Source organism: Papio anubis, chromosome 17 (assembly GCF_008728515.1).
Source record: "Papio anubis isolate 15944 chromosome 17, Panubis1.0, whole genome shotgun sequence".
NCBI classification, from domain to species: domain Eukaryota; kingdom Metazoa; phylum Chordata; class Mammalia; order Primates; family Cercopithecidae; genus Papio; species Papio anubis.
In genome coordinates, this window is record NC_044992.1 from 55194872 (window position 1) to 55207750 (window position 12879).

A 12879-nucleotide genomic window follows, 5' to 3' on the forward strand; every position below is an offset into this window, starting at 1 on the left:
TAAATTAACATTTTGTTAATTTTGACAAGTTGTATTTTTCAAAGAATTTATACATTTTATGTTAAATGTTAAATTTGGTATAAAGTTGTTCATAATATCTTATTTTTTAAATTAAGGCTCTGAAATGTTGTCGTCTGTTTCATTTCTGATATTGGTGATTTCTTTTTTTCTTTCCTTAATCAGCCTTGGTTTAGCAGATTTAATACTTTTCAGAAATCTGATGTGTGGCTTTGTTGATTTTATGTTTTGCATTTGTTTTCTATTTCATTTTTTTCTTTTTACTCTTTTCCTTCCTTCTACTTTCTTTGAGTTCTATTTGCTGCTTGCTTTTGAACTTTTTGAAATAGAAGCTTAGATACTGATTTTCATCTTCTAATACATTTAAGGTATAAATTCCTTTAAAATCATTGCTTTAGTTTTATCTTGTGAGTTCCCATAAGTCATTTTTATTATCACTCATTACAAATATTTAAAAATACCTGTTGTGATTTATTTACTTTGTTCAACTTAATGGGTATTTAGAAGTATATCACTTAATTTTTAAGCAGTAGGAGATTTTCTAGATTAAAAAATACTTACATCTAGCTTAATTGCTTTGTGGTTGGGGAATATACTCTGAAAGATTTCAAAATTTGCTGATACTTTTATGACCTAACATATGGTCCATTTTGGTATGTGTTTTGTGTTATAGTTTGTTTTTATTTGGAAGAGAAATTTGCTTATATATATTCAAGTCTAGTTATTTAATCATGTAGTTCAAATATATCATAGTTTTTTTTTTTTGGTCTACTTGGTCTTGTAGCTATTGACAAAGGTGTGTTGGTCTCCTGTGTAACTGTGGATTTGTCTGTCACCTTTTAGTTTTGTATACTTTTTGTTTTAAATGTGTTTAGGCTTTCTTATGGGGTCCATTGATTTAGAATTGTGCTATCTTGGCTAGATGTGATGGCTCACGCCTGTATTCTCAGCACTTTGGGAGGCCGAGGTGGGAGGATTGCTTGAGCCCAGTAGTTAGAGACCGGCCTGGGAAACATAGTAAGACCGCATCTTTAGAAAAAATGAGAAAAATTAGTGGTGTGTGGGAGCTCACACCTGTAGTTCTAGCTACTTCGGTGGCTGGGGTGGGAGGATCACTTGAGCCCAGGAATTTGAGGTTGCAGTGAGCTATAATCACACCACTGTTCTCCAGCCTGGGTGACAGCATGAGACCCTGTCTCAATACAGACGAAAGAATTATGCTATCTTCTTGTTGATATGACTTTTTAATTATTAAGAAATGCTTTTATCTTTAGTAATACGTATTGCCTTAAGTGTACTTTGCCTGATATTGGCATAGTGATGCCACCTTTCTTTTTGTTGGAGTTTGAATGGTATATCTTTTCGTATCATTTTGCATTCGCTTCTTCTATATTTATAGTCTTTCTACTAGAGTGTTGAACATAATAATGGATATAATTTGAGTTTAAGTTATAAACCTTACTATTTGTCTTACATTTATCCACAGATCTATGCTACTTTTTCTCTTACGTCTTACTTTCTTTGGTTTAGTCAAATGTTTTTACTTATTCTTTTTATCTCCTCAGTTTGCTTTTAGTGAATATCTTAGAGATTACTACATGACTTTTTGAGTTATTGAAGTCTAACATGAATTATTACTTCTCTTCTCGGGTAATACAGATATCTTAGAAACTTCAATTCCATTACCCTACTCCTTCCTTTTCTATTGTTGTCATGCATTTTAAATCTATATATTTTAAAGAACAACCTATCAATGTTATTTTTATAGTCATTATTTATTAATACTTAAGAACATGTTTACCCTTTCTGTGGCTCTTGTTTTTTGCATGTATATGCTTTTGTCTAGTATCATTTTCCTTCTGGTGGAAGAACTCCCTTTTAGTAATAAATTCTTTGTTTTTTCTTTTGATTTTCATTTGCAAAGATATTTTAAACTGAGAGTAAATTGCTTGATTGGCACCAGTTTTTTTTTTTTTTTCAGAATTTTTAAATCATTTTCTGCTATTCATCATTTCTGTTGAAAGTATCTTTCAGTCTGTTGATTCTTGCTACTTTAAATGTGTTTTTTGGGGGGTCTGGCTGTTTTAAAGATTGTCTTTAGTTTTTAGCAGTTTGGCTATGATTTACTTAGTGTTTTTCTTTGTAATTATTCTGCTTGAGTTTGACAAGCTTCTTCAGATGTGGCTTCATGTCTTTAATTAATGTTAGACAATTCTTGGTTGCTAGCACTTCATATATTGCTTCTTCCCAGTTTTCACACTGCTATGAAATTTCAGTTATACATATGATAAAACTTTTCAGTGGTTCCATATGTGTCTGGTACTCTTTTCTATAATTTTTTGTCTTCATCTCTCTGTGCTTTGGTTTGCATATTTTCTGTTGACCTGTGTCCCAATTCATGTTTGCTCTATTTAATCTGCCGGACACACCAAGTACTTACAACACTTTTGGAAAATTTTGCTGTGAAGAAGAGTGAGGATATAAGAGCCGTCATTGAATTGTGGTGGAGTAAAGAGTGGGGCTTTCTTTTTGAACAAGATAGACTAAAATATGTTTATGTTATGATTGGAATGATTCAGGAGAGAGAAAAAACATTAAAGCTGTTTCAGAGAAAAGGAAGATGATTTTTTAAAATAAAATTCTTGGGAAGGTGAGAGTGAATGTAATGCAAAGCAGTCAGAGAGTTTTCCTTTGGTAGGAGTGGGACATGGAATAGGCACGGATTCATGCGTAGCTGTAGTCTTGGGAGATAGAATTCTGGCTTGACCAGTAGAAATTCTGCAGGTACGGTCGGTTTCTAGAATGTGTGTGTATGGGGATGTGTGTTTGTGCATCATGTGGGAAAATTATCCAAGAATGGAGAGTCAAGTAAAAGGTAGACAGTATTTATAGCTCCCTAATTGTGTTTTCTATTTCTGTGCATCCTCAGTGATAGCTGCTTTTATTTCTTAGGGTAGTCAAAAGTATTGTATTTTTTTAAGGAACTATTTAAATGTTTAATAGTCTTTTTTGTCATATAGTTACAGTTGTGTACTATATATTTAAACATAGTTAATTATCTTTTTCTGGTTTACCACTTTTATTATTTTTTAAATTTTCTATTATGGGTAAATAATAGTTGTATATATTTATGGGGTAAATTTAGTTAATTCTTTATAATGAATTTTAAATTAATTCTTAGTATTTTGGATAGACAATCAAGTTTTCTTTTTTCTTTTAAAATTTTTATCATAGTAGGTATATATATTTATGGGATACATGAAATGTTTTGATACAGGCATGCAATGTTAAATAAGCACATTATGAAGAATGGGGTACCTGTTCTCTCAATCATTTATTTATTGAGTTGCAAACAGTCCAGTTGCACTCTTTAAGTTATTAAAAAATGTACAGTTATTGACTATAGCCACCCTCTTATGCTATGAAAATCAAGTTTTCTTAAACACATTTTCCTATATTTTCTTTTACAGTTTTGCAGTAGAATAGTATAACCATGTTTCGGAATAGTCTCAAGATGCTGCTTACTGGTGGGAAATCAAGTCGTAAAAACAGGTCAAGTGGTAAGTGACTATGCTACATTTATTATGTATGATATTTTACAAATGCAAATTCTTTTAGGGTCCTGAATTAATGCTGTAACACTTTGTTAAATGCTTAACTTAGAACCTAAAAGAAAGTTTACATTTCTTTGGGCTTTCATACAAGAGGTAGGAACACTTGAATGCTTATCAGGAACAGTCGAGAGAAAAGAAAACCTTGCGAAGGAAAAATATTTATTTCTAATATATGAGAGAGTAATGTTTCTGTGCATTTGCTTATTAAAAACCTTCTAGACCTAAGTTTATTTTTTTGAATTAACACGTGAAATTATTGCAATCCTAGGCACTCACTGGGGAAGGAAATTATAAAAATAACTGTCCTCAAAGATTTATACAGAAAGTGAAATATCTGTTGAACATTTTTATAGCCATTAAAATAAAGTTTATGGGTTTTTTTTTTTTTTTTTTTTTTTTTTTTTAGAACAAGGGGTTAAGTCTTAGGCTTTTGAGGTAAAACTGTATATACTTTCTTGGTAAAAAATATTGAAAAGGAATGTATCAGAATGTTTGTTTTTTATTAATGAGTGGTAGACTTTTATTGCATTCTTCATAATCTTTTCAACTTATTTTTCTTGTAAATTTATATTGGTACTGTATTTATTGTCATTCATTTCAGAATGTTTCTGTAATTCTGATTGTGATTTCTTCTTGACCCATGAGTATTTAGAAGTGTATTTACTGATTTCCAAACTGTTGATGAGTTTTTGTTTATCGTATTGCAAGAACAAACTCCCCTACATCAACAAAAGGAAAACTGTTTTTTCCTCCACTGCTCACACCAACGTTTCTGGCCACCAAATATGTGGGGGTTTTTTTTCCTACAGTGATTCAGTTCAGTTCTCTGGTAGACACCAACTGAATGTCCTACAATTAAATTCAATTCTGACACTGTCTACCCTGAGTTAGCACAGACCCCATGGGTTATGGTCTCAGTCCTACAAGACTGCTTTCCACTTCAGATACCAGTTGCGTGTGGTGGATCCCCAGGTTACCCACAACCTCTGTCCGACTTGGCTACAAATCAGAGTTTCCTATGACCCGTTTCTCAGGTTCTATCATTTGCTAGAATGGTGCACACAACTCGAGAAAACAGTTTCTTTACAAGATTATTGGGCTATGAAAGAATACAGTTCAGGAAGAGTCAGATGGAAGATGTGGGTAGGGCAAAGTATGGGGGAAAGGGCCATGGGCTTCTGTGCCCTTTTTGGGTGTGCCACCTTCTCAGCATCTTCCATGTGTTCATCAACCCAGAATCCCGTCGAACCCCATCCTTTTGGGTTTTTATGGAGGCTCCATTATGCAGATATGGTTAATTAATTGGCCATTGGTGATGAACTCAACCTCTAGCCCATCTCTCTTCTCCAGAAGTTAGAGGGTAAGGCTGACTCTCATGGTTGGCCCCCCGGCAGCCAGCACGTGTCCTGAGGCTGTTCAGGAGCCCCCAGGTACCTACCATTCATCCCGTTAGCATATAGAAAACCACTTATCACTCCGAAGACTCAAAGTTTTAGACCCGTGTGCCAGGAAATGAGCAAAGACAAATATGTTTTTTTGTTGTTTTTTTTTTTGTATGTGTGTTTTTTTTTTTACTACGTCATGCTGCTTCTTATTGAATTCTAGCTTAATTGTACTATTAGATAATCTATTCTGTATTATTTTATTCTTTTGATATTTATTGAGATTTGCTTTAAATTCATTATATGGTCAGTTTTGGTAAATGTTCTGAATGTACCTGAAAGTAATGTGAATGTTGTAGTTATTGGATTCAGTGTGGATCAGTTTTGTTAATGATGGCACTCAAACATTTCATATCCTTACTTACTTAAAAAATTATTTACTGAGAAAGGTGTGACAAAATACCACATTATGATTGTGAATTTGCTTATTTCTCCTGCTGGTGCCTGAGAATTTTTGCTTTATATGTTTGGAAACTGTCTTATTAGGAACATTCAAGTTTAGGATTGTTATATCTTCCTGGTGAATTGACCTTTTTACCATTATGAAATGTTTCTGTTTATTTCTAATAGTGACTTTTGTTTAAAAGTTCATTTTTTCTCTCATATTAGTATAAGGACTGCAGGTTTTTTTAAATTAGTATTTGCAAAATATGACTTCTTTCATAGTTTTACTCTCAACATTTCTGTGTGCTTATGCTGTTAATAGCATATAGTTGGGTTTTCTTTTCTTTTATTCAGACATTTTTTTTTCTCTTAAGAAAGTCTGGTCTACATTAATTTGGTCAGTCATATGTTTAGGTATCTGTGTGCTTTCTACTTGGCGTATCCATTCTATGCTTCTTTCTCTCCTATCTTTCTTTCTCTTTCCTCTCTCCTTTTGCATCGATCAAAACTTTTTTTTTTTTTTTTTTTGAGACAGGGTCTCACTCTGTTGCCCAGTCTGGAGTCTAGGGACACAAACACAGCTCACTGCAGCCTCAACCTCCTTTGCTCAAGCAATACTCCCACATCAGCCTCCTGAGTAGCTGGGACTACAGGTGTACACCACCACACCCAGCTAATTTTTTAAAAAAATATTTTGTAGGGATGAGATCTTAGTACTTTGTCCAGGCTGTTCTTGAACTCCTGGGGTCAAGTGATCCTCATGCCTTGGCCTTCCAAAGTGTTGGGATTACAGGTGTGAGCTACCATGCCTGGACTCAAAACATTTTTTATGATTCCATGTTTTCCTCTATTAACTTTGAAATTATATACCCTTTTGAAATTTTTTCAGTGGTTACCTAAAGATGAAAACAATCCTAAGTTTATCGAAGTTTGATATTTAATTGATATGTTTACCCTCTTCTTGGACAGTGCAAGAGCTTTAGATTCTCTTCACCTATCTTTAACCTCCACAAGACATTACTGTTCTATGTAATCACTGTTACTTAGATATGTCCATATATTTGACCCTTTCTTTGATTTTCATTCCTTCCTGCACCCCAAACTTTCTAGATAGAAGTAACTTTATCTGAATAACACCCTTTGTTTTGTTTTATTTTATTTTATTTTTAGAGACAGGGTCTTGCTGTCACCAAGGCTGGAATGCAATAGCACTGTGATAGCTCACTGTAACCTCAAACCTCCAGGCTCAAACATTCCTTCCACCTCAGATTCTGGAGTAGCTAGGACTACAGGTGCATACCACTGCACCTGGCTAATTAAAAAAAATTTTTTTTGTAGAGATGAGATCTTGTTACGTTTCCCAAGGTTGGTCTTGAACTCCTAGCCTCAAGTGATCTTCCTGCCTTGGCCTCCCAAAGCTTTGGGATTTCAGACGTGAGCCCCCATACCTGGCCAAGAAGACTCTTTTAGAATTTCCTTTAATGAGGAGTCGTCTATGACAAACTTTACTTTTGTTTGTCTGAAAATGTCTTTATTTTGCCTTCATTTTTGTAAGATTTTTTTTCTTTTTTAAGAGATGGGGTCTCTCTGTGTTTCCCAGGTTGAAGTGCAGTAGCTATTTATAGGTGCAGTCCTAGTGCACTGCAGCCTTCAGACTCCCGGCCTCAGGTGATCCTCCTGCCTTAGCCACCCGAGGAGCTGGACCTACAAGTGGATGCCACTCTGCCTGGTTACTTCTAGGATACTTTTATGTGACTATAATTCTAGGGTGCAGTTATTTTCTTTCAGTATTTTACAATGTTATTTATTGTCTTCTGGCTTCTTCCATTTTTTTCTGGTGATCAGCTGTCAGTCTAATTGCTACTCCTTTAAAGGTAACCTGCCATTTTTCTCTTTGATGTTTTCTAGATTTATATTGGTATGCCTAAGAGTATTTTCTTTTTTATCTTTATCATTGAAAAAAATCTTTATATTCTGGCCAAGTGTGGTAGCACATGCCTGATAATCCCAGCACTTTGGGAGGCTGAGGCAGGCGGATCACTTGAGGCCAGAAGTTCAAGACCATCCTGGCCAACATGGCGAAATCCAGTCTCTATTAAAAATGCATAAATTAGCCAGATGTGTTGGCACATGCCTGTAATCTCAGCTACTTGGGAAGCTGAGGCAGGAGAATCTCTTGAGCCTGGGAGGCGGAGGTTGCAGTGAGCCAAGATTATACCACTGCATTCCAGCCTGGGCGACAGAGTGAGAGACCCTGTCCCCCCAAAAAAGAAATCTTTATTGTCTATTCATGTTTTTATTCATGTTTGTAGGATTTCTTGACTCTGTGGCATGTCTTTTGTCAGTTTTGGAAAACTATTACCCATTATATCTTCAGATTTTCATTTTTCTCTCATTTTTTTCTTTATCTTTTTTTTTTTTTCTGGAACTCCAGTTATACATTTGATAGACCATAAACATATCATCTCTGACTCCTACATTTTCTCTTAATCCTTTCGTCTTTATATGCTTTATGCTGGATATTTTCTTTTGACTTATATGCTTTTCATACTTTTCTTTCTGTTCCTCAGATTGTGTAATCTCAATTGATCTATCTCTAAATTCACTGATTTTTTTCTTTTGTCTGCTCAAGTCTGCTATCATGTCTACTGACATTTTTTTCAATTATTGAATTTTTCATCTCCAGAATTTCTATTTGATTCATTAAAAATTTTAAATCTCTGTTGGTATTCTTTATTTGGTGAGACATTGTTCTCATATTTACATTAAGTTCTACTGACATAGTATCCTTTAGTCTTTTGAACATATTTAAAATAGGCAATTTGAAGTTGCTGAGTATCTCCAACATCAGGGCTTTCCTCAGAGACAATGTCCATTGTTTGCATTTTGCCCCTTGTGTATAGGCCATACTTTCTGGTATCTTTGTATGTCTCGTAATTTTTTGTTGAATCCTGGACATTTTAGATTATATAATGTGTTATCTCTGGAAATCAGATTTTCCTCCTCCCCAGGGATTTATTTATGTTGTTTTGATTATTTGTTTAGTGACTTCTCTGAACTAATTCTCCAGAGTCTGTGTTACTGTGCATGGCCACTAAAGTCTCAGGTTGGTTTGTTTAGTGGTCAGTTCATACTAGACAAAAATTTTCTGAAGTGCCTTCCAGGCTTTGTCAAGGGACTTTTTATACTGAGCAAGCTCTGAGTAGGATCAAATAGACAACTTTGTGGGTGGAATATTCCCAGGAACTACTAGACAGGTGAAATAATGACAATTTTTTGGAAATAAAACTTTGAAGGAACTACAGCTCTCTTTTGCCCCTTCCAGTAGCTGCCAGGCTGCTGATTTTCATGACTGTAGATTGTTGACTGTTGAGGCTACTGCATAGCTGGAGAGAAGGGGATGGGAATAGAGCAAGTCAAAATGCCACAAAACTTGCTGTTTTTTAAACCAACATTCAGCCATTATTCTTGAATATATATTGCCTGGATTGCTGCAAGCCTTTGACCAAGTTTATTCTGACAATTTTGCCAATTTTCTTATTGCATTTTTGGAGGAGAGAATTTCTGGATGTCCTTACTTCTCTGTTTTCGTTGACATCACCTCACTGTTCACTTTTTCATGTTTTCTTCTAAATTTATGTTGGGACTAATCATGTTATAGATTCAAGCTGCTTTCAAATTTGACATTTAAAAAAAAGTTTATCCCAAATTTCTTTTCTGTCATAGAATCATTTTCTTTTTTTTTTTTTTTTTTTTTTTTTTTTTTTTTTTTTGAGACGGAGTCTCGCTCTGTCGCCCAGGCTGGAGTGCAGTGGCCGGATCTCAGCTCACTGCAAGCTCTGCCTCCCGGGTTTACGCCATTCTCCTGCCTCAGCCTCCCGAGTAGCTGGGACTACAGGCGCCCACCACATCGCCCGGCTAGTTTTTTTGTATTTTTTAGTAGAGACGGGGTTTCACTGTGTTAGCCAGGATGGTCTCGATCTCCTGACCTCGTGATTCGCCCGTCTCGGCCTCCCAAAGTGCTGGGATTACAGGCTTGAGCCACCGCGCCCGGCCAGAATCATTTTCATAGATGCCTTCAGTTGTTTACTTTTGACAGCAGCACTAGCATTTTCTGTGACTTCACAAGAGTACCTGACCTTAGACCAGACAAGTGACTCTTACTGTAGAGGAAGACATCAAATCTGTGCTTTAGCAAAAGCACAAATTATTACTTACTAGACTTTTGAATAGCTACTGTGTTAGTAGAAATTATATTATTAAATCAATACATGTTAAGGTTCTACTGTAGTATTATAGCTTATTTCTTTGATTTTCTGGGTATTTAATTATATCAGTAATGATTTTTAGGAGTCTGATTCTAATATTTATTCCCTGTTTTTTCACACAAATTGTTTACAATTTAGAATTGTTATAAAAACTGCTTTGTATTGTGTATGCAGAGAATGCTATTTGTAGAGAATCAGTATTTTTGCATACTAAGAGATTATTCCAAGACAACAATAAATGTTATATTAAGAGAAAATGTATTTATGGAAAGATATCATTAGTGTTTTTATTATTACAGTTTTTTCCTTAACCCTTAATGAATAATTGAGTAGATACTTTATTCTTTATATTAATTTTGGCTCATGGCTTATTTTTAGGGTTAATAAGGGAAGTTTTCTCATAGGTATGTAATTTTAAGGTTTTTTTTTTTTTTAAATCAACTTAGTATTTAGTTTAAAAAGCATTTGTAATGAAGGGAATTATCTGTCTTAATTTGTCTTTTAAATAGATCTGAATTTTTGTGTGGGCCACTAGATAAATATTTCACAGAAATAGTTTTTATATCAAGTTTATTAAAATAAGATAAATTTTATCTGTCAGAGTTTTCCCCCTAATGACATGAGAATATTAGCTTTGAATTTTATAAATTCAATAATTAAGATTTATGATGTGAAAATTATTTTTTTCTGATGCTTGTAGCAAGTACTCTGAAGTTTTCTAAAAAAAAAAAAAGTGTCTTTTAAATTAAATGAGCTATAAAGAAAATATGTGTTTGTGTTTTCTAAAAGTTCATATATATATTAAATGTTTATATATATTTTCTTATTTTTCCTAACTTTATCACCTTAAATTATTTCATTAAAAAACTTCAAATATGCTTCTTTGAATCAAGTAATGCTATTGTTTGGTATCATTGTGTGATTGTTTTGGTGAATCATTATTCAAGTATGCTGGTGGGGATGGGGAGATACTGGCAATTTCAGATATTCAAGAATTCAGAAAGATTAGTATCATAAGCATAACATAGCCTTTGGAGAATGTGTGGAAGGCAGGAGATAGAGAAACAAAAGTGAGCAAAGTATGTAAAACTTAAACACAGATAATTGCTGGTAATGTACTACAAGAAGTAGAATTTATTCCAAGAATACAAAGATGTTTGTACATCAGAAAATTAACAGAACTTTTCCAATTAGAAAAAAAATTTTAAACCACATGATTATGTATTGAAAAAGTGTTTTATAAGATGGTACAGCAATTAAAAATATCATTAAGGCCGGGCGTGGTGGCTCATGCCTGTAATCCCAGCACTTTGGGAGGCCGAGGTGGGCAGATCACAAGGTCAGGAGTTCAAGACCAGCCTGGCCAATATAGTGAAACCCCGTCTCTACAAAATAAATTTTTTATGGCTGAATAATATTCCGTTGTGCCACATTTTGTTGATCTTTTCTTCCTTTGATGGGCATTTGAGTTGTTTTCATTTTTTAATCTGTGAATAATGCTGCAGTGAACATTGGGATATAAGTATCTGTTTGAGTTTTTTCAGTTCTTTTGGATATATAGGGGTGAGATTTCTGGGTCATATGGCAATTCTATGTTTAACTTTTTGGTGAATTAACAAACTGTTTTCCACAGTGGCTGCACATTTAATATTCTGTCTGTCATGGCATGAGGGTTCCAGTTTCTCCACATCCCTGCCAACACTTGTGATTTTCTTTCTTTTTTTAAAATTATAGTAGGTGTGAAGTGGTATCTCATTGTGGTTTTGATTTACTTTTCCCTAATGATTAGTGATATTGAGGATCTTTTCATTAATGGTCATTTTATACCTTTGGAGAAATGCCTATTCTAGTCCCTTACCTGTTTTTGAATTGGATTGCTTGTGTTTTTGTCATTCACTTGGCGGAGTTCTTTATATGTTTGATAAGAGCTTGGAGGAGCTCTTATCAAATATGTGATTTGCAAATGTTTTCTCCCATTATAGGGGTTGTCTTTTCATTCCAAGGTCATAAGGATTTACTCCTGTGTTTTCTTCTAAGAGTTATGTTTTTAACTCTTACATTTAGGTTGTGGATCCATTTGGAGTTAGTATTTGTATGTGGTATGAAGGAAGGGTCCAAATTTGTTCTTTTGCATGTGGAAATCTAATTTCCCTAGCACCGTTTTTTGAAGAGACTATTCTTCCTCTACTGAATGGAGTTGGCACCCTTGCTTTACTTATAGATTTTTAGATTTCATTCATGTTCCTGGTTCTTAACAGAAAGGATGACTAATCCCTTATCAGTAAACGATAAAGATAAATGATAAAGATAGCAGATATTTTCTAAATTAAATTTTTTATTTTTTACTAAAATGATACAAATGTGTGGTCTGCTGTAAATTTACAGTTAACAATGTGATTTTTAAAAAAACTATTTAGTTTCATTTTTTCAGTTTTTGTTCACTGTTCTATGGTACAGGATTTTAGTTTTTATACAGTGTTTTATTAATCAGCTTTAAATTGATGCACATGGGATACAGGGTCGTGTCCCGGGTGTCTTCTATTCAAAACGGTTCCCCTTAAGCCCAAACGAGTTCTGAAACATTTCTTTACCTCCAGGTTTCCAAGGAGATCATGTTACTTCTGTACACTCCAGTCACTCCTCAGTGGGCTCAGGGTTTTCTGTTCAGACTAGGCATAGAATGAGTGTAATACAATTTTTTTGTTAACAAAATATTTATTTCTAATGTAAGAAACAGCAATGGGTACTAAACTTCAAATTGGTTAGAGATTATTTTTTAGTGAAAAATGTTTCTTCTTGTAATTTATAGAGCTAGTAATTACAGTCTCTACTAAAAAATACAAAAAAAAACTAGCCGGGCGAGGTGGCGGCGCCTGTGGTCCCAGCTACTCGGGAGGCTGAGGCAGGAGAATGGCGGGAACCCGGGAGGCGGAGCTTGCAGTGAGCTGAGATCCGGCCACTGCACTCCCGCCTGGGCAACAGAGCGAGACTCCGTCTCAAAAAAAAAAAAAAAAAAAAAGAGCTAGTAATTACAAGAACTCATGAACAATATGACAGCAGCAGCACGACATGGTGACTCACTCCTGTAATCCTAGCACTTTGGGAGGCCAGGGCAAGAGGATCTCTTGTGGCCAGAGATTTGAGACCATCCTG

At 34.6% G+C, this 12879-nt stretch overlaps 1 protein-coding gene across 6 annotated transcripts in view; it reads left to right on the plus strand.

The window, feature by feature from the left end:
* TANC2 (tetratricopeptide repeat, ankyrin repeat and coiled-coil containing 2) overlaps positions 1-12879 on the plus strand; it is a 471789-nt gene that overhangs the window by 48474 nt on the left and 410436 nt on the right. For all 6 annotated transcript variants that reach the window (XM_017950844.3, XM_031657665.1, XM_031657666.1 and 3 more), the window contains exon 2: positions 3489-3578. In XM_017950844.3, the coding sequence (XP_017806333.1) occupies positions 3512-3578 (67 nt within the window). In that variant the 5' untranslated portion in view covers positions 3489-3511. The remainder of the gene's footprint in view (positions 1-3488; positions 3579-12879) is intronic.